Below are 18857 nucleotides of genomic sequence, written 5' to 3'. Positions count from 1 at the left end.
CATTAACACGTGCACATAGCACCCCCCCCCCCAAACCCTGCTTTGCTTTCTGATTAGGACCACCTTATACATGCAGATAGTCTGTAAATATCTTAGTCACGTGTGGTTTTGCAGTTTATTAAGTTGATTTAGAGTATTAATTAATTTTAGGTGCAGTGTCTGTCCAAATGTACCTGGACCTGTGTTCTTTATAGTCTAATATGTTTTATGATTATCAGTCAGTAGCATGCATTTAGGGAAAATAATTACTGACTGGTTGATTAGTTTTCTAACAGCATATCTCTGAATATGTTATTCCTTTTATTATTTAATTAGGAATAACATCAAACTTTGTATCTGTTTAATGTTCCGGATTACCTGCAGAACAACTCACCTGTGGCAGCTACAAACAGCCGTTCCCTCACTATACGCAGCTTATCATGTTACCAAGAAAAGTACTGTACAGCTTTACCTCTGACTGTCAGGAATTGCTAGCACCTCCCTCCATAAACTTCACCTTATGAATGATTATTTATGAAGATGCTCTTGTAGCTTTTACTATAAAGATGATAGTAGCATATTGGAAGAAATAAAACAGCTACTACTATGCTGTAATGTAATCACAGTCTGACTAATGGAGGAAGAGGATGATTCTCTACTAAAAACAATGATACTTCTTCACCAAGTGGCGGTGTGTGTGTGAGTGGATGAGCTCACGTATTTCTTAAACTATCCATATAAACATTTAATTGATGTATCCAATTTTCCATTTCCATGATCCTGGATGAAGGATTAGACTGAACACCTTGCTGTTCAAGACGTAGTTTGGCGGTTTATTATTATTATTATTAATAACAACAATAATAATAAAATACCCCCTGTTTAGTAGTAGACAGGCTAGTGTTCTTCTCTCCAGTACATATTTTAATATGAGGGACATTCAAGTCAAACAGGGACTTTTGAGAGTTATGAGGATATAATCCCCTGCTACACTAGTGCTTGGATACCATCAAGAGAGAAAGTTTTCTCAGTATACTGGAGCCACGTCTGAAATGCTGGCCTCCCAGGAACTCCTTTAACGGCCCAAACCTGTGAAAATGGCTTAGAGCGAGGTCAAGACAGTACAGAGGAGGGCAATAACTCCCAGCTAAGTTCCTTTAACGTAAAAGTGGTGTTTGTGAATGTTTGTGTGTACAGGTAAAAAAAAAAGCGTTCTGTACATTTTTTGCCTTCTTTAAACAGAAATTTTATCACAAGTCCAGGGTTGACTTGAATGCCCCTCATGTTATACATGTGAAGGTTATCGAAAAACATAACCTTCTTAAAGAAGTTGCAGCTCTGTTGTGGATTTTTTTACATGAAAAATAATGTTTATCCAGCCTTTTTTCCTGGTGAGGGCACGGCTGTTGAATACACAATTTATATTTTACAGTACAGTATTCTCTACTAGACGTTATAAAAACAAACTAATTTAACATCACCTTGTAGTATCAGTATAGGAATTGTGTAAGCTTCCTTGAATGAATGATAGTGTAGTGTTTATACATAATATACAGGTAGTAATTGATACATTAGCTTTTAGGGTTAAATCCATAATTGGGTCTTTTTTCTGTCAGAGAATGCATTAATCTTTATGGTGAAATTAGGAACACTTGCTTTAGACAAACTCAGTCCTGGCCATGAGTGTTTTAGTTTGATTCCAATTAAGGGAAAGAATGTTTTTAATTTGTCTTTGAAAATATTGGATTTTGCTTATCTGAACTACTTAATCTCATGTCTTATTGTTAATAATCAGTGTAGAATTGGCTATGGAATGAAAACCAAAGCGGGCCTAGAGCAGAACCTTGTTGCACTTTTTTGGCAGTCTTTATTTGCAAATAATAAAATCTCTTTGAGAGCTAAGCGAGGCAAGAACAAATCAAGTAAAGCAAGTAATGAGTATTAAGTCAGTAAATTAATAAATGCCCTGTAGGAATTTACTAAAATCTGTGATTAAGAAAAAAAATTAAAAAACTACCCAAACTACAGACTTTTTTGTCCTTCTTCCAAACACTGATACACTGCCTGCCCAGAAAAAGTTGGCATTGCAGAAGGCCAAATTATTGGGCTGTATCAAGCAAAAAGATCAACTAATCAAATAAGATTTGAAATTACTGGAACTGGGTTAAAAACCCTTCAAAACATTATCGGAACCTAAAAGGATAGTGCTAAACCATCAACTCTGTGTAAAAAATTTGATTGAACATAAAACAAACAAAAATCATAAATGTAGATCACATAAAATATTTGGTGAAATTGCGTGGTGAAAAACCAACAGTAAAAAATTGTGTTTTTTAGTAAAAGTAAGAGCATTTTCATACACACACAATGCGATGAGAACTCAGAATTCAGACTAAACAGCTGCATATTCATAAGAAAACCACTTGTTAGTGAGACTCATCATAAAAAAAGGCATAAAGATTGGGCTTTGGAGCAACAAAAAAATATCATGAGGTCTGATGATTTCAGAGCAAGTCTATTCCAGAATAAGGAGGTAATTGTATGAAGCAATGCACTCATCATGCACATTGGCCAATGTGTGTCATAATTAAAGCTAAATATAATTTAAGGAAACCTTAGAGTGTGACCTTTTTTTTTTTTAGCCAGGCAGCATATTTTTTTGCTGCCCACATTAGTGTGCTGAATAAATAAACTTTTCATCTGATTTTCAGTTCTAGAGTTTGTCCAGTAAGATGTGCTTTATCTCACGTTGACGACGTACAGACTAACTAATCATAGTGGTTTACTTGTTATAATAATAAATCTACTGACAGCCCTAAAATAAACCTAACCTGTGATTAACAGAAGATAAAAAAAAACAAAAAAACACCTAATGTTTAACTCAGGGAAAAAAAAAAGATTTTTTGGCAAGTTTTGGCATAGAGAACCAAAACACACCAACACTGTGGCACTTATCTCCAAAATACTGCAGATTATCTTTAGAATAAAGGACTTGTATATAAATATATATTAAACAGTACAAATAATTATAATAGTATGATACAGATTTTCAGTTTTTGTAAAACCACATTTTTTACATCAGAAGTTTATCTTCATCCTTATAGCGCTGCTTTTAGGGGACCAAACAGGTAAAAATCCGACCAAAAACTGTTGTTTGTTCCTGGAATTGTCGTGTTTAGCTTTTTGTTGTTGTCTTGCATTTCAGACATTAATTATTTAAACTGATGTAAATGAGGATAATAAAGGTGTAATTGACTTGTGTAATTGTTTCAGAGTTGCAAGTTTATTCTTAACAGCGGAAATAGTTTGAGTTTTCACTGTAGTCAAGTAGAATAAAAAAATAAGTCTTGTTTTAATAAAACCCTACATGTTTGGACATTTCAACATTTTATTACTTTTGTTTTTATGCTTACTTAAATCTTTTTGAAGGCCAAAATTGACTGTCCAAAATTTTTACGAACAAATATGGAATTTATCGATTTAGAACTTTGAGCTTTTTCTCCCCCCAAAACATTGTCATGTGACCTTTTTTCAGATTTTTTGCAACACATTTACATTTACACATCAACAGCTAACAATAACCAAAGCTAAAGGCTTCCTCTTGTACATATGAAGCAAACACCTGCATGCTTCTCAACTGCTGCGGTCATGTTGCCCCATAATATGCTCAGAGAAAAATATTTCGTAATATATCTCACACACTTCCAGGTGCCATTGTAACGAGATATTGTAACTGTAGCTACTGTGACAAAGCCAAATTGTGATGGATCAGAAGACCTGCTAGGGTTGAAGTATAAAATACTAGATTTAACGGGAAAACTACAGCGGGCCTAAAGCAGAACCTTGTTGGACACCATGCTGTACTTCTTTTTTTGGAGTGATATTGATTTTCAAATAATAAATTATTTTTGAAAGCAAAACCGGACGAAAACAAATCTGTCTAAAGTTTTAAATCAAACAAACAGAAAGCTGTAAAGCTTATGGGTCAGGTAGGCTTTCTAGTGTTTACATGCTTCATTATGAATATAAAAAGTGATATACATTAAACATGGACTAGTCACAGCATGTGGAGCATCACCCGAGTTGTGAATAAGGTATGATGCGGGAAAACACCCGAGGTCACTACTTTAGTAAGCAAGTGTAACATCACATATTAATAGCCTCATATTAGTTTCATCTTCTACTTTTATACACAATCTCTCAATAAATATTTATAAGAGACTTTACAAAGAAAAAAAGAAAGCTTTGAAGGATGTACCAGAGATTCTTGGTGCCTCTTGTGGCACATCAAGCTAAGCCACAGTTGACCCCCCCATGTTCCCTGGGGTTTCTGACCGTCAAGTTTCTCTCAGTCAAAGAAACACACAGCAGACTTCATGAATTGCAAATCTTTCTTTAATTAGCCGTTTTAAATCCTGACCAAGCGCTAGCCGCTGTTCCTCACAGGCTCTAACTCTTATTTTAAATTGTATTTTTACGGTGTTGAGTTACAAAGTCTACAAAGTTCAGCACCATTGTACAGGTTATGCATATTAAATTTTATAATTATCTTATCAATGATGGTAAAAAAAAGTCACAAGCATCTGAAGTACAATACAGACATGATTGAGGAAAAAACCCAAAATGGATGGATATAATGGATGTGGATGTGATTGATTACATTCAATACAAGCAAAACATTTTGCATCTGTATTTAAAAAGAAGTTTGCATTCTGCATCAAAGCACAATGCTACAGATATTTTTATTTTTAACATAAAAAGAAAGTTAACTTCTTAGCATCGCTTACAATAAATCAACTACAATAAAGGCTCTGATCAACATAGGCGTGCAACCTAGCGCAGAAATAACGTTAACGTTCATCTATTAGTCTCGTGATTAATCTACACTACAGTATCTGCCTTGCTAATATGGTATTGTATACGAGTCAGCCATCTGACCAATCAGGACTGATCAGAATACTCGATCACATCTAAATACTACAGCTTGACTTTATTTATATAAACACCACTCTAGTAGGATTTTTTTTCTATGTTGTTATAGTTATTTGCGTTTATCTTGTTAAATAGAATTCATGCTAAACTTATGACCTAAGGAAGCACTGATATAAGATTTATTTATTTTGAAATACAGTATATTTTAACCTGGGGATTTATTTTCTCTTTTATTCATTTTAAATTTTTTACATTTTTTTTCCTGAGATGACAAAATACTTTTCCCTAATTGTTTCATGGCGATAATGAATTAACAAATGTAGACCTCTAAATTGAATTTTTATGGTACATTACATCTGGATCAAAGATGTGCGAAAATGTATGGTTAGCATATATTAGTTTAGTCAAAACATATCCGCATTCTAGCTTTAGAATTTATTTTAACTAATTATAAGAAAAGACCAATTCATCATTTTTCCAACATAATCTCCTTACTCTGTCCCCCTCCGTCAACAAGCTTTCATGTTTCCCCATTAAAAATGTATTAGGTTAAACCGAGAGCCACGAATGCACTGCCGTCTTCACTTCATCAGAAGTTTATCTTCATCCTCGTAGCGCTGCTTTCAGGGGACCAAACAGGTGAAAGGCCGACCAAGCGAGATCAGGACTAACACCTCAAAAACTAAGTATTGACATCGACAATGCGAGATCACGATGGCCTGGCTAGCAGTCTTCTGAGTTTAATCTGAAGTTTAGGCTTCAGCCCTTCAATAAGTGTCTCAGTGTAACGAGCACTGTTGATTGTTGAACCCTTTTTCTGGTTATGCTCCAATACCGGTCCTTAAGAATCCTAGAAAACTGTGAGCATCAATTTTCCAGCTGATGGTTAAACTTTTTCTCGGCCTGTGATTCAGGATTTTTACGTTCCATACTCAGCCATTTACGGTCAGGCTCGTAGTGATGAATCCGTCTCTCGTCAGCAGTAATGATTCTCTTTAGGAAACTTTCACCTTTCTTAGAGGTGTTGCATCACTCCAAATTATGTTTGCAGATAACCAAAATGCTTCTGTTTATGCTCCTCTGTGAGCTGTTTCGGGACCAGGTACACCCTCAGACAAAAAAAGAAGTACACCTGCACAGCGGTGACCGGGGAGACAGTAGCCTTAAACGGAATCTTTCTTCTATTTCAGCTAAAGTAGAGGTGGAAAGCTGAACAGTCACATGACATAAAAGACGCATTTATCTGTAGTGGCTTTGACTTTCGCTGTGTGTCGACTTTATCTGGGTGACCTCTGACCTCCCAAGCCTCAGCCTCATCAGTCAACAGGAAATGAATGAGAAGGCAGGACTCAACATGGTGTCTTTAGTGTCCACACCTGTCCGTTTTCCCCGTTCGGCTCGTGCGCTAAGATCCAGGTGCACTTGTGTACGTGGTAAAACCTTCTTTTCCCCTACATTCTGTCTTTCTCTCACCATCTGCTGGAATTCGCTGGTTAACAATAAATCAGCAACGCAGATAAAACATGATCATTAAAAAACTGAACGATTTGAAAATGTATACAATTCAATTTCATCCCTAGAAGGAAGTTATCTTGTCATCTCATGTGAACTAAAATATTCAAATGACCCAAGTTTCATGAAATATATTTAACTTTTTTTTTTTTTTTTTAAACAAAACAGGCAGCAAATACAGACACACACATGCCAAGGCCATCTTCCTTCGTACCCACTACTATCACTTCACTTTACACGACCCCTTATACACGCAACGTCCAAAACATCACATCAGAACCACATTTCAACATCTCTGTTTCCCTTTTACACTCCATCAGCACCCAGTGATAAACCTCCAATAATCCCCAAACCCTCACACACTCCTCATATCACGTTTCTCTCACCAGTGGCACCTGCAACGGTGCGAAAACGATTAACTGTGAACATACTCGAGACGTTTTTCCTGAAGTCAGGAATTAAATTCTACAATCACACTAGTAATAGTGGAAGAACCCACGAGCTGGTGGAGCTCAGATTAAAGGAACGGGTTTTCAGACATTTACTAAAACGGTTTGGTTTCAATCTTGGTCTCGCATTTGCTGCTTCTTTATTATTAATATTTCTTTTGTGCTAGAGCCAAGAATCTAACGTTGCTCGTAAAAGTCTACGTCATGTGAAATATTTTCTCCCTCTTAAACTTCTTAAAAATAAAGAGCCGGTTCCTCGGGAACCCCGCTGAGATGAGCGAAGATCACAGGATCGCGATGCGGGGTTTAATAGTGAGAAATCTCTTTTCGCATCACTCATTCTTTATTATTTAATGTGATCTCGATCTTTTAATTTTTTAAACCAGTTTCTTTCTGTGATCGAGAGTGATGCAGCGGCGCTTTAGTGTTTTATTTTGTCTAGCTCTCGCTCAAACATTAAGGCTAGCCGCCGCGCTGACTCTTAACTCTCAACCAACATCTTAACTATGCTCCTCTATAAATACATATTTCTATAGATGTAGATTTTGATACATAAACATGTATATATATATAATATATAGCTTCTTATTAATATGGCATGGCTGAAGAAAAGGGTTATTTTTAAGAAGCTAGTAGCAAAACCTGAGAGTTATTTCTCGTGTTCGAGATCTTTAAAAGGTTTTTTTACTATTAAAAGGTTAGCACCAGAATCGCTCGAAACATCTGAAATATTTGAGTCCAAACACTTTTACTGCGTTTTAGAGATCCTGCAAAGTTAGTTGGTAGCTCAATTATCTCTGTAGCTCTGGTGCGAAACCCAGCAAGCAAATATCCGACAACAAAAACAACAAAAAGACGTAACTAATAATACGTGAATTTGGACCGAATTAAAAGAAATTAATTTGTTTCTTCACCTGATTATTTCTTTAATCCTGTATTCAGCACCGAGATGTGTACTCGTCAGGCTACCAACACGCTCTTACAAATCCGTGCAGAATTCATAAGAGTTATATTTATCAGTGTTCACAAATGCGAAAAAAAAATCTATTAAACAAGCAACAAATATACAGTGACTGAACAAAACAAATTACTAAATAAATACAAAAAAGAAATTATTCAATTACTAAATCCACTTGTGAAAAAACAAACAAAAACAATAAATATAATTTATTAAAAAAAACCCTGAAATGCATAAAATAGAATAAAGTGCAGAGCGGTGGAGCATCCCCGACGTCAGACGCACGTTTGACGAGAAACCATTTCACTCAAACACGAGTACGAAATTAGCTCGCCCGTTAATACGCAGAACTCATGAGGTAAGCTTGGAGTCGTCGGAATAACACAAACAAAAACAACAGTTTAATGCCATTATCATTATATTAAGTTCTGACATGTTAATGGATTATTTTTAAATTTAGCAACGATGATATACGAATAAAGTTAATAGTTACAAGTTAGTCATAGTTAATTATTAGTAACAGCACATCATTATTAATTTTTTTTTACACGTATATAAGACTACTAATGTAGAAATGGCGGTGTTTTTTTTTAAAGAATCCAGAGCAGCATAATTAGGCCGTTTTATGCTTTTATGGCGTCCTTGAGGTTTGATGAGCGCTTCGGTGTCACCACACACCTCTCCGATAAAGCAAAGCAAAGATCCCACGTGATTTACTCCTAAGTATTGTTGATATGTTAATTATTGTCAACCAGAACGCAGCAATGCACTGAACTGAACTCCATACAGTAAAGTCACGGGACTGAGTGGTATGTAATTATAATGGGGAAGGGAAAGAAAAAAAAGACGATTTAGAATTTTTTTTTTTGCATTTAGTCCTGAATTTAAGCAAAACACGTGACATTTAACAAATGTGGGCACGTGTAAAAAAAATAAAAACAAAACTAAATAAAATGAACTCAAATAAATACGTCTATAAAATAAATAAAGTCGAATATTATGGCAAAATTTTGAAAAAAAGTAAATGTTTAAGAAAGAAAGCGTAACAAATGAACACGAGAAATTCACACGACTGTTCACATGCTCTTATTTTGAAATCTTGCTGTGAAGCCAGACTGAAGCTCGCAGGCTAACGTTGCCCTCGGACCGCGGTCACGATCACAAGTTACGGTAGAGTGCATAGCTCAGGGAATCGTCTCTAATGCGGACGTAGTGTAAAATACCCGAGACTTTGCCGATATCCCACAATGCACTCTGGTAGGTTAGCACCTAAACGCTGAACGACGCGTCCTGAGCCGCACATTTTACACAGATGAGAACAGAGTGCAAATTTTTTTTTTTTTAAACAGGACGGAGGCTGATGAGAATACTGCTATTATATAGTGGAACACGAAAAAAAAAAAAAAGGAACCACTACCCAGAGTCAGTCAGTGTTTGTGCCTGGGGGTGGCCTTGTTCTCTTTCAGGTCCTCTTTGGTCTTCTCGATACATGTAAAGATCTCCTTGAAGAGCGCCCTGTACTCCGGCTGGTACGTGTCGTCCATGAGGGAGGCTGACTGAAGTCTGAGGGAGACGGCGGGCGTCTGGACGGCCTTGTGGCTGGGCGTGTCGTCTCTGCGCTGGCTGCGCTGCAGCAGCTCCTCGTACTTGGTCTTCAGCACGCTGTACTGCGCGTCTACTTCGTTCAGCAGGGAGATACCTCGCTGCCTCACCGCCTCTGATCGCCGTATACACGTCAGCTCGTGCCCGCGCCCCGGTTCCTGTTCTGACCCCTCCTCTTCCTCTATTACTACCACCTCCTCCGCCCCCCTCTCTTCGGACAGGAAGAACACGGCGTCGGCTACGAGAGACTCCGTAGGTCTGACGCTGGATTTCTCGGATCGCCACAGCTGTCGCAGCTCCTCCACCTCGGCCTCCAGTTCGGCTTGGTGTCGTCGTGCTCCCTCCAGCTGTGCCAGCTGTTCCTCGAGCACCCGGATCTCTCGCTCGGTCAGCTCCGTGACCTTCTCCGCCGCTTCCCGCCGCTCGCGCTCGCTGCTCAGCTGGGTGTGCAGGCTACGCAGGGCGCTCTGCAGGGCAGATTTCTCCTCTTCCACCAGGTTGGTATCCAACGCCCACCATGAGCGCTCGTCACTGTGGCTCTCTGTGCTTAGACGCCTACACACACACACAGACACACACACACACACACACACAGTTTTAATGTTTTAAATACTTCGAATTTCCTATTCATTTTTGAAGATATTTAAAAATATTTACATAGGAAGATGGATAAATTATATTGCCAAAAGTATTCCCTTGTTTGACTTTAAATGCATATGAACTTGAGTAACATCCAATTCTTAATCCATAGGGTTTAATATGATGTTGGCCCCGCCCCCTTTGCAGCTATAACAGCTTTAACTCTTCTATAAAGGCTTTCCACAAAGTTTAGGAGTGTGTTTATGGGAATTTTTGACCATTCTTCCAGAAGCGCATTTGTGAGGTTAGACACTGATGTTGGACGAGAAGGCCTGTCTCCCAGTCTCCGCTCTAATTCATCCCAAAGGTGTTCTCTAGGGTCGAGGTCAGGACCAGTCAAGTTCTTCCACACCAAACTGGCTCATCCATGTCTTTATGGAATTTCTTGCTTTGTGCTCTGGCGCACAGTCGTGTCGGAACTGATGTGGGGTTGTCGTTCAAGTCATTGTGCTCGGCCCCTTACTTTCAGTGAAAGGAACTCTTAATGCTTCAGCACACCAAGACATTATGGACAATTCCATGCTCCCAACATAGTGGGCACAGTTTGGGGACGGCCGCTTCCTGTTCCAACATGACTGCACCAGTGAGCAAAGCAAGGTGGACAGAGATGGCTCAATAGATAGATAGACGGAGACAGAGACAGATGGGTTCCTGGAGTGGAGGGATATCTAAGTCAGCCCTGGTTCATTAAAATCCTAACATTCTGAAATATTCCTGAGGCTTTAAAAAGAAAAAGAAGGCAGGTGGAACACGGCAGGGTCGACGGGACACGACTAAACAATATTTCATCCAGACAGAGGTGTGTTGTTTCTCTTCTCAGCGGATGAAATTACTTTTAGAGCAGAGCTTTATTCTTTCTGTCCATTTACTCTTTTCCTTTATCTTTACTCATTAATGCATGTTAATGACCAGCGTGCTTTTCCCGCTCAGCATTCACTTCAGTTAGTTCCTTGTTTCTCTGGTGCAAGCGATCAGGAAGTAAACCCAGGCCTGGTGAAAGGAGAAGATGACAGGGTGGAATATACGAGCATTAAAAATATATTTTAAAAAACAAACACCCATGTACAGTCAAAACTGGCACGCAGTAGTGTTCTCGTTCAGACTAGACCGAGCAGGAAGCTTTGGGACGGCGCGGTGTATAAAGAAACCTGTCTCGTCTTGTCTAAGGTCTAAATTCCTAAATAAAGGTCTAAAAGGAGACGCAGCACACACTCGTACTGTATTGGGTTTATTGCTCTATTTAGCAGTGTCTACGTAGAGCAATGAAAAAAAATTGGTGAGCACACACCAGCCTCATGTAGATTTTTATTCCTTTGGACCAGCTGCTTAGTAGAGCAATAAACCCGATACAGTACGAGTGTGTGTAAAAGAGATCATGTTACAGATTAGTCGGGATGTCTGAGCAGATTACGGTCTTAGGTCACTACAGTTGGAGGTCTGCAGGGTCGTGCCACATCACCATGTGTCTGTGTGAAACCTCAGGGACATTTCAGGAGCTATGGTGAAAATGTATATGCCTAAAAAATTTTTTTTAAAAGTAACAGTACACCGATACACCTCTGCTAGGACTTCAGTCAAAAAATAAAAACCAATTCTAAGTAAAAATAGAATCAGAGTCTAAGATTATATTCCTGCATCTCTAGTGCTTCATGTCTTCAGAGGAACCTGAGAAGAACTGGGTCAGACGAGGAGAGAGGCGAGCCTGGGGGGGGGACGCGTCCTGAGGTTTGGCTGATCTAAAGGCACGAGGACTCAGACTCACGTATCCCGGTGCAGGTCGTAGAGGCAGGAGAAGCTCTGAGCCGCCAGGCTTCTGCGCGTTTCGGCGCGTTCCCTCATGGAGCGCTCCGACTGCGAGGCCTGCAGCTCCTCCACCTGCTTCTGCAGACTCTCCATGTGAGACTGCAGGCTGTCGATGGTCTCGGTCAGGCTGAAACAGAGAGCGGGCGAGGATAAGAAGGATAAAGTATAGCAAGAAATACAAATATTTAAAAATCTTAAAACTTAGCGCTTGCAACGGTTCATAAGAACTGGGCCCAAACACCAAAAAGCCCAAAATGGTGGGGGGAAAAAGTTATCCTTAGGTTCCCAAAGTTTCTGGCTGTATTTCATTAACCACACTGTGACGTGCGAACTGCTACAGTAACATTTCTTTAATAAGTGCGAACATTACTATATGTATAAATATTACTCTACTATCATTCTTCTATTCCTGTTGTGATTGAGAAACCTCCCAGTGTTCCCAGTCCCACAATCCCTCACCTGTGGATCTTTCCCTGGGCCGTGCGGTTGTCCAGCAGCAGCCTGTGGTTCGTCGTCTCCAGGTCTCGCGCTGCTGCGTCCAGCTGCTCGTACATCTTAGTGTGCTGATCGTTCATCTGCCTCAGCAGCTCCACCTGCTTGTTCAGGTACTGAGAGAGAAAGAGAACACACACACACCTGTTTGATATGGATAACTTCATGACCTTTCTTTATTCCATTAGTATAAGTGATGTAACTATGGACCAATGATGTTTAATATGGAAATTAGCAGAGGTTGCCATCTGTGCACTTACAGTATAGTACAGTCACACACACATTATATGTAAATACAGATTATATTATTATACTCAGGCGTGTGTGTATACACACATAAATATGCACGCACACAGTCTGTGTGTGTGTGTGTGTGTGTGTGTGTGTGTGTGTGTGTGTGAGTGTGTGTATACATAATAAGGACTATATTCTGGGAATCATAGTTGCTATGAAAACATATTTTGACACATATACAGTATACATATTGACACATACATTTTAGCTTGTATCTGAGGAACGTTTACTCCACTACATGCTCTCAGAGATAGGAATGCTATCAGTATTATCATCGTCATTAACACACAAAACCCAGCAGCATATGTACACATGAGACCACTAGATAAGAGTTGAGTGTAAAATAAACACGTCTGTTAAAGAGGTTGTACAACAATTAAACTGCTCCGGTAACACCCAAATAGTGTCATAAAAAAAAGAAGCTGTGTGCTGGCCTGTTCGCTCTTTTAAAGCTTTCTCAGTTCAGTGTTTAGTGAATCCTACATCACATTTATTACACTGACTTCATCATTTTGTGGTTGATGTCAGATGATTTCAACTTTCCAACCAAAGACAGGATTTAGTTAAAGTTTATTAAATATGTGATTCGAGAACTAGTCATGAGTACCATTTATTACCTTATTAAAATATTACTAGTTCCTGAAATCAAAGTAAAAACCTGTAACTATTACTTTAAAAAAAAGAAAAGAAAGAGATATTATATATAAGAAAAATAAATAAATTAAAATCCAGATTTCCAAAACTCAATCAATGAAATTGCTAAAGACCACAACAACTGAGATTCCAAAGCTTTATAATAAAGGACTTCCTCTCCACAACAAAGAACATTGCAGAACTCCATTATAGACATTCCTGAGAACTGCAGCAAAGGAAACTAATTTCCAGACCAACGAAATTCAGAACTCACACAAGATCCAAAATTCTTGAACATGATCATACAGGAATACGGAACTCTGCAACAAATAAAACTCCAGCAATCAATCATAACGAAATTCCTGAGCTCAGCAACATGGAATACTAAATTCCAGGACTTGGAGTTCCTGAACTCTGCAAAAAAGGGAATTATCTCTGGAACACCATCATATAGAAATTCCAGAAACCAAATAAAGAAGGAATTTCTAAAGCTCACCAACACAGGATGCAAACTTCCAAAACAAGAACTCCACAAAAAGCAAAATTCCAGAACTCCCATCATAATGGAATTCATGAACACTGGAAACAAAATTCTAGAACATAATTAAGGAATTATTGAACTTGACAACATGGGAAACAAACCCATAAAATTTATCACAAAAGAATTCCTGAACTCTGCAAACAAACTAAATTCCAGAACTTTATCATAAAGGAATTCTTAAACTCTGCAAAAAACTAAAATCCCACCTCTCCATTATAAAGGCTCAGTAACACAGGCCACTAAATTCTAGAAACCTGTAATTCTTAACTCAGCCACAAAGGAAACAACATTCCTGGAATGGCATTATAAAGAAATTCCTGAACTCGATTATGAAGGAATTCCAGAGCTCAACAGCAAATAATATTTCAGAAATCCATCATAATTTACCTCCTGAATGAAATGTATGTATACAGTATGTATGTAGTGTGTATACGTAAAATTCCAGAACTCCATTGGAAAGAAATTCTTAAATAATGCAACATGGAAAACAAAACTAGTGATCTTGATCAAAAAGGACTCCTGAAGTTGGCAAAAATAACCACCCAGACCTCAATCATAATATAATTCCTGAACTCCACAACAAAAGAAAACAAAAATTTCAGAACCTGGAATTCTTGAATGGTACAACAAAAGAAAACAAAAATTTTTGGAAAGCTATTAAGTACAGGAATTTCTTGTTTTCGTTTGTTGTGCCATTCAAGAATTCCAGGTTCTGAAATTTTGTTTCTTTTGTTGTTTTCGAGTTCAAGAATTAACCTTTATCATGTTCTGTAATATTTTTTTTCCAGAACTCCGGCATAAAGGATCTTTTAAACACTGCATAACAGGAAAATCTTCCAGAACATGATAAACCTACAGGAAACAAAAAATCCAGATCTCCATTATTAATGCATTCCTGAACTCAGCAACAAACAAAATTTCAGAACTTCTTCATAAATAGAATTCTTGAACTTGCAGGAAACTAAAATTCCAGATCTTAATTAAAAAGGCATTCCTGAGCTCAGCAACACAGAAAACTGAATTTCTGGAACACCATTGTAAAGAAATTCCACAACATTCAAAGGAATTCTTGAATGCTGCAACAAAGGATACAAAATTCCAGAACATATATTTTTTTTATTTGTTCAAGGAATTCTTGAACTTGGCATCAAAGAAAATAAAACTTAAAGGAATTCCTGAAGTCCAGAACAAACAAATTTCATCAGCAAAGAATTCCTGAATTCGCAGGAAACAAAAATTCTGGAACACTACCATAAAGGAATTCCTAAATTCCAGCTCTCTGCAACAAAAAAAGATTGGAAGCTCGTTCCTTGTGCTTACATTCCAAAACCATTTCTACAAACACAAATTTTGTCAATTCAATCTTATATAAGCCACAGTTTAGTGATCCCTTGTTATTTAAACACTGACTTCGGAAATATGTCAGGTGAGCTGGACAGTCTGTGATTGTCATTCAGAGACTTTTAATATTTCTAAGCCCCGCCCATAAGGCTCCCTATTCTACAAAAAAAAAAAAGACCAAATGAGGTGCAGGAGCTTAAAAGCTTCTGGCTTGCGGGTAAAAACAGACCTCATGTTCCTCATAATATTAAAATGTTAAGAGTTCCTGGAAAGGTTTGTGTAAAGGAAATAAACACGTGGACAGAAAGAGGAGACGCCTTTCCTGCTGCCGGCCCTGCCGAGCCGACTTTAATACAGTAACCGACGTGTGGATAAGGAGATGACACCTAAAAACGATTAAAGTGTACGAATCGAAGCGTTTTCTTTTTCCCTGCGCAGACGCTACAGGACACGTGTAGAAGTGTGCAGACTGCGCTATATGAAAACACACTCGTTCTTTAAGATACCGACTGAATCGCAGGGTGTTTACTAAGAAACAGGACGTCTGCTCGGCATTGTGAAACGTCCTGTTTCTAAACAAACGCTGCGTTAATGTATAAAGGGCAGGAAGGAAGCGCCACCTCGATCTCCTGCAGCTGCTCCTGATTGGTGGAGTACATCTGCTGAAGGCCCTGCTCCAGCTCATGGTTCCTCTCCAGTAGAGTCTTTCCTAACTCTGCTGCCAAGTGTAAATCTGTACACACACACACACACACACACACACAGAACAGTAAACACTAAGCAGGGAGTAAATAAAGAGCCCTGAGACAGGAATTCACAGAGCCACAAGCTGGATAACATCAACGTGCGAGTCACAGGAATCCTGATGTAAGAGCGCTCACACTTTTAAATGTCTCCCTCACACACACAGACAGATGGACATGAGTTTAAATCACATTTAGTACAGTTATGATATTATTGCAAAACCTTTACAAAAAAAAAATCAGATAGCACCACATGGTTACAACAGCAAAGTCCATTTAAAATAAATAAATAAAGAAATAAATAACCTGCATTTGTTTTCTTTGTTAAAACAGAATAATAATAAAAAAAAAAAAACTCTCCATTGTTAAGGATTAGAACATTGCACTTAAAACACATTTGGTTTATCTTATCAAAATTTTTCGCCGTCTATTCAAATTTAAAAAACATTGAACCTCAGTGTGTTACCAAGTAATCGGATTAGACGAGAAGCATTCCATGAGTGGTGATAATAGATGGTAACAGCACTGGGATGTTTAGCTATATGTATCACTTGGTGTCACAGGATTACACCAACTGTGTGCAGTGTAAGTGACAGTCGGTCTGTATGGTCCGCAGTGCTGAGCAGCTGCCTGCCAAACCCCACATTCACAACCAGTCACAGTTTGTTTGTTTGTATTTGGATTTATTGCCATATCAGCTTCTTAGGCTATTTTATGGCAAGATTCGCATTAAATATGAAGCTGATTTATTATGTTATAATATAAGTGATTAAGAGAGTAGTGAGAAAGTTAAAAGGGATATAATAATAACAACCAGTCACAGAAGCACTTTCAGCAAGTAAACAAATCTGATAACATTATGACATCTTAAGCAACATGCTGTCTCCTTAGTAACTGCTTCTGAATCACCTCTGAAGCCTCAGAGTTCTTTTATTTACAGCCACAAAGAATCTGATTAGAATCCCGAATCCCTCTCTAACCCTTTAAATAAGGGCACTACTTGGTGTGTGGAACAAGGGATTGTACACCCGACATAGTACACTAGCTTTCCATTTCACGCTATTTGGGATTCAACCTCAGATCAGCGGAATAGATAAAAATATAAAGTAAATTTCACAGGACTGTACACTACCTCCATGGTTCATTCTCCTCACCTTTTGGCTACACAGTACCGATAACAATTTAAACCACTTTTACCCCCGGTAATAAAGCTAAATGTACGTCACCAGCTCCCCCAGTCATTTCCTCTAGGAGTGGAAGGATACAAGTTGGAAGAGCGAAATAACTGGTTAAATAAAAAATAAACTGTTAATTAATGACTGTTATATTTTCCGCATTCAGGCCGCGCCATCATAACAGCCGTGTTGATATTCAATACGACAGCATGACCTCGAGTGTGATATCATCTAATTAATTTCTCTTGCAAACTCATAAATGGTATATCTTTCATTCTGCCTTGCTTTAATTTAAATTAGTTTAATAGAATTAAAAAGTGAGGTAAATGCTATTATGAAAAGGGGGAAAACAATTGTTTGCTGTTCTATACGAATTGACGATTGTAAAAGTTACGCCACGTCGAAGGTACGTACGTAGTCACGTGACACTCAGAACGGTATGTTACGTCAAAGGTACGTATAGCGACACATAATGAACCAAGCACGCAGATCGGAAATGTGCGTAATAAATTAAAACTATTATTGTTAATAATAAAAACACATTCATTTTAAGAGGGTGGTATACAATTTATTTTAAGTCCATTACTTGGCTATTTATTCATACATTATCTTGTGGTTCTTTAAAGTCTAAGCAACCGTGATGGGCAAAAAAAACGTAATTTATCAAGGGCATGTTATACTATAATAATAGTACTTTAACGTCTGACTACAGAATTCAACAGCATTTTGGTGTGAAAGCATATGGGTAATCTTTAAAAACAAACAAAAAATAATACGGAAGTGACGTAACATTTTAAACAGCCGCTACGCGCGTGACCTTCCCTTGACGCCGTTGCTTAGGAACCGTCATGGCTGCCATCCAGTGCGCATACTAGCGCACTAACGAGAATGCAAGAATAGTATTCGAGCCTGCAGTGACGCTCCGCCCTTACACACTGTTCAGTGCAGAAGTATGCGGTTTCTTAGGAGGACCGTTAACAGAACGGGATTTCTGTAGTGTTAGTAAAGTATCTATGGAAATAATTAAACAAAACGTAGTGAAAAACACATAATTATAAATATACTATATTTCTTTACATATATTAATCCTAGAATACTTATAAATGAAACTGATTGCTCTCTGCGGTGAGAATTCGCACTATCCAAACCGGAAATAACCTCACAATACGTATACAAACTTAAATACGTATACACTAAAAATTATTGTTTATTGTTTTATTAAATTTATTTTTTACCTGATACAGATATAAAGGAGGTATAATATACGAAGTCATGAACATCTGTTTAAAAATGGTGGAAGAAATACAAAATACAACGCACAATATTATACATTGTAATATTTAACAGATCATGTTGCATTATATGTGGCAAAGGATTTTCTTAGGGAATATATTTAAGTCATGATGTGGAAGAAATAGTATTATTCATCATAGGTTTGGAATAAAATGTATTTTTAAAGCTATCTCACCGTGCTCAAGCTCCTTACTGCTGTACCAGAGCTCCTGCTCCTTATCAAACTCCTCCTCCACTATCACTCCTGCAAGCATTTTCCCACCTTTCTAAAATCCAATTTAAAGTCCTTTCCCCTGTAACAGCACCCTTGTACATCAGGTCACTTTGTTGTATGCTGATGTAAAACACACCCGGTGGCGTTGTTCTGCATCTGCGGCAACGTGGCAAACTCCATAGGACCAGAACACAAGCCGTATCCTAAAACACTCTCCCAGGCACTAAGTAGTGCACTAGAAGCGCGTTGGCTCGCGC

At 38.1% G+C, this 18857-nt stretch overlaps 1 protein-coding gene across 1 annotated transcript; it reads right to left on the bottom strand.

Annotated features, from left to right (window-relative positions):
* Positions 1-4356: 4356 nt before the first annotated feature.
* On the bottom strand, positions 4357-18773 carry cdr2a (cerebellar degeneration-related protein 2a). Its single transcript, XM_053492112.1, has 5 exons — positions 18562-18773; positions 15796-15908; positions 12334-12482; positions 11834-12001; positions 4357-9987 (listed from the first exon to the last, which is right to left on the bottom strand). Exons 1-5 carry the CDS (start codon positions 18638-18640, stop codon positions 9258-9260), a joined length of 1239 nt encoding a protein of 412 aa, XP_053348087.1. The 5' UTR covers positions 18641-18773; the 3' UTR covers positions 4357-9257.
* Positions 18774-18857: the final 84 nt, after the last annotated feature.

Source organism: Clarias gariepinus, chromosome 3 (assembly GCF_024256425.1).
Source record: "Clarias gariepinus isolate MV-2021 ecotype Netherlands chromosome 3, CGAR_prim_01v2, whole genome shotgun sequence".
NCBI classification, from domain to species: Eukaryota; Metazoa; Chordata; class Actinopteri; order Siluriformes; family Clariidae; genus Clarias; species Clarias gariepinus.
This window is presented reverse-complemented; position numbering and strand designations above follow the sequence as displayed.

What these genes read in the sequence shown, in the direction of transcription:
- cdr2a (XM_053492112.1), bottom strand. Translation starts at nt 18,640, where the DNA reads ATGCTTGCAGGAGTGATAGTGGAGGAGGAGTTTGATAAGGAGCAGGAG. An exon ending in GCCCAGGGAAAGATCCACAG is followed by an intron (nt 12,002 to 12,333) that starts GTGAGGGATTGT and finishes TCTCTGTTTCAG; the next exon opens with CCTGACCGAGACCATCGACA. An exon ending in TACGACCTGCACCGGGATAC is followed by an intron (nt 9,988 to 11,833) that starts GTGAGTCTGAGT and finishes GTGTGTGTGTAG; the next exon opens with GCGTCTAAGCACAGAGAGCC.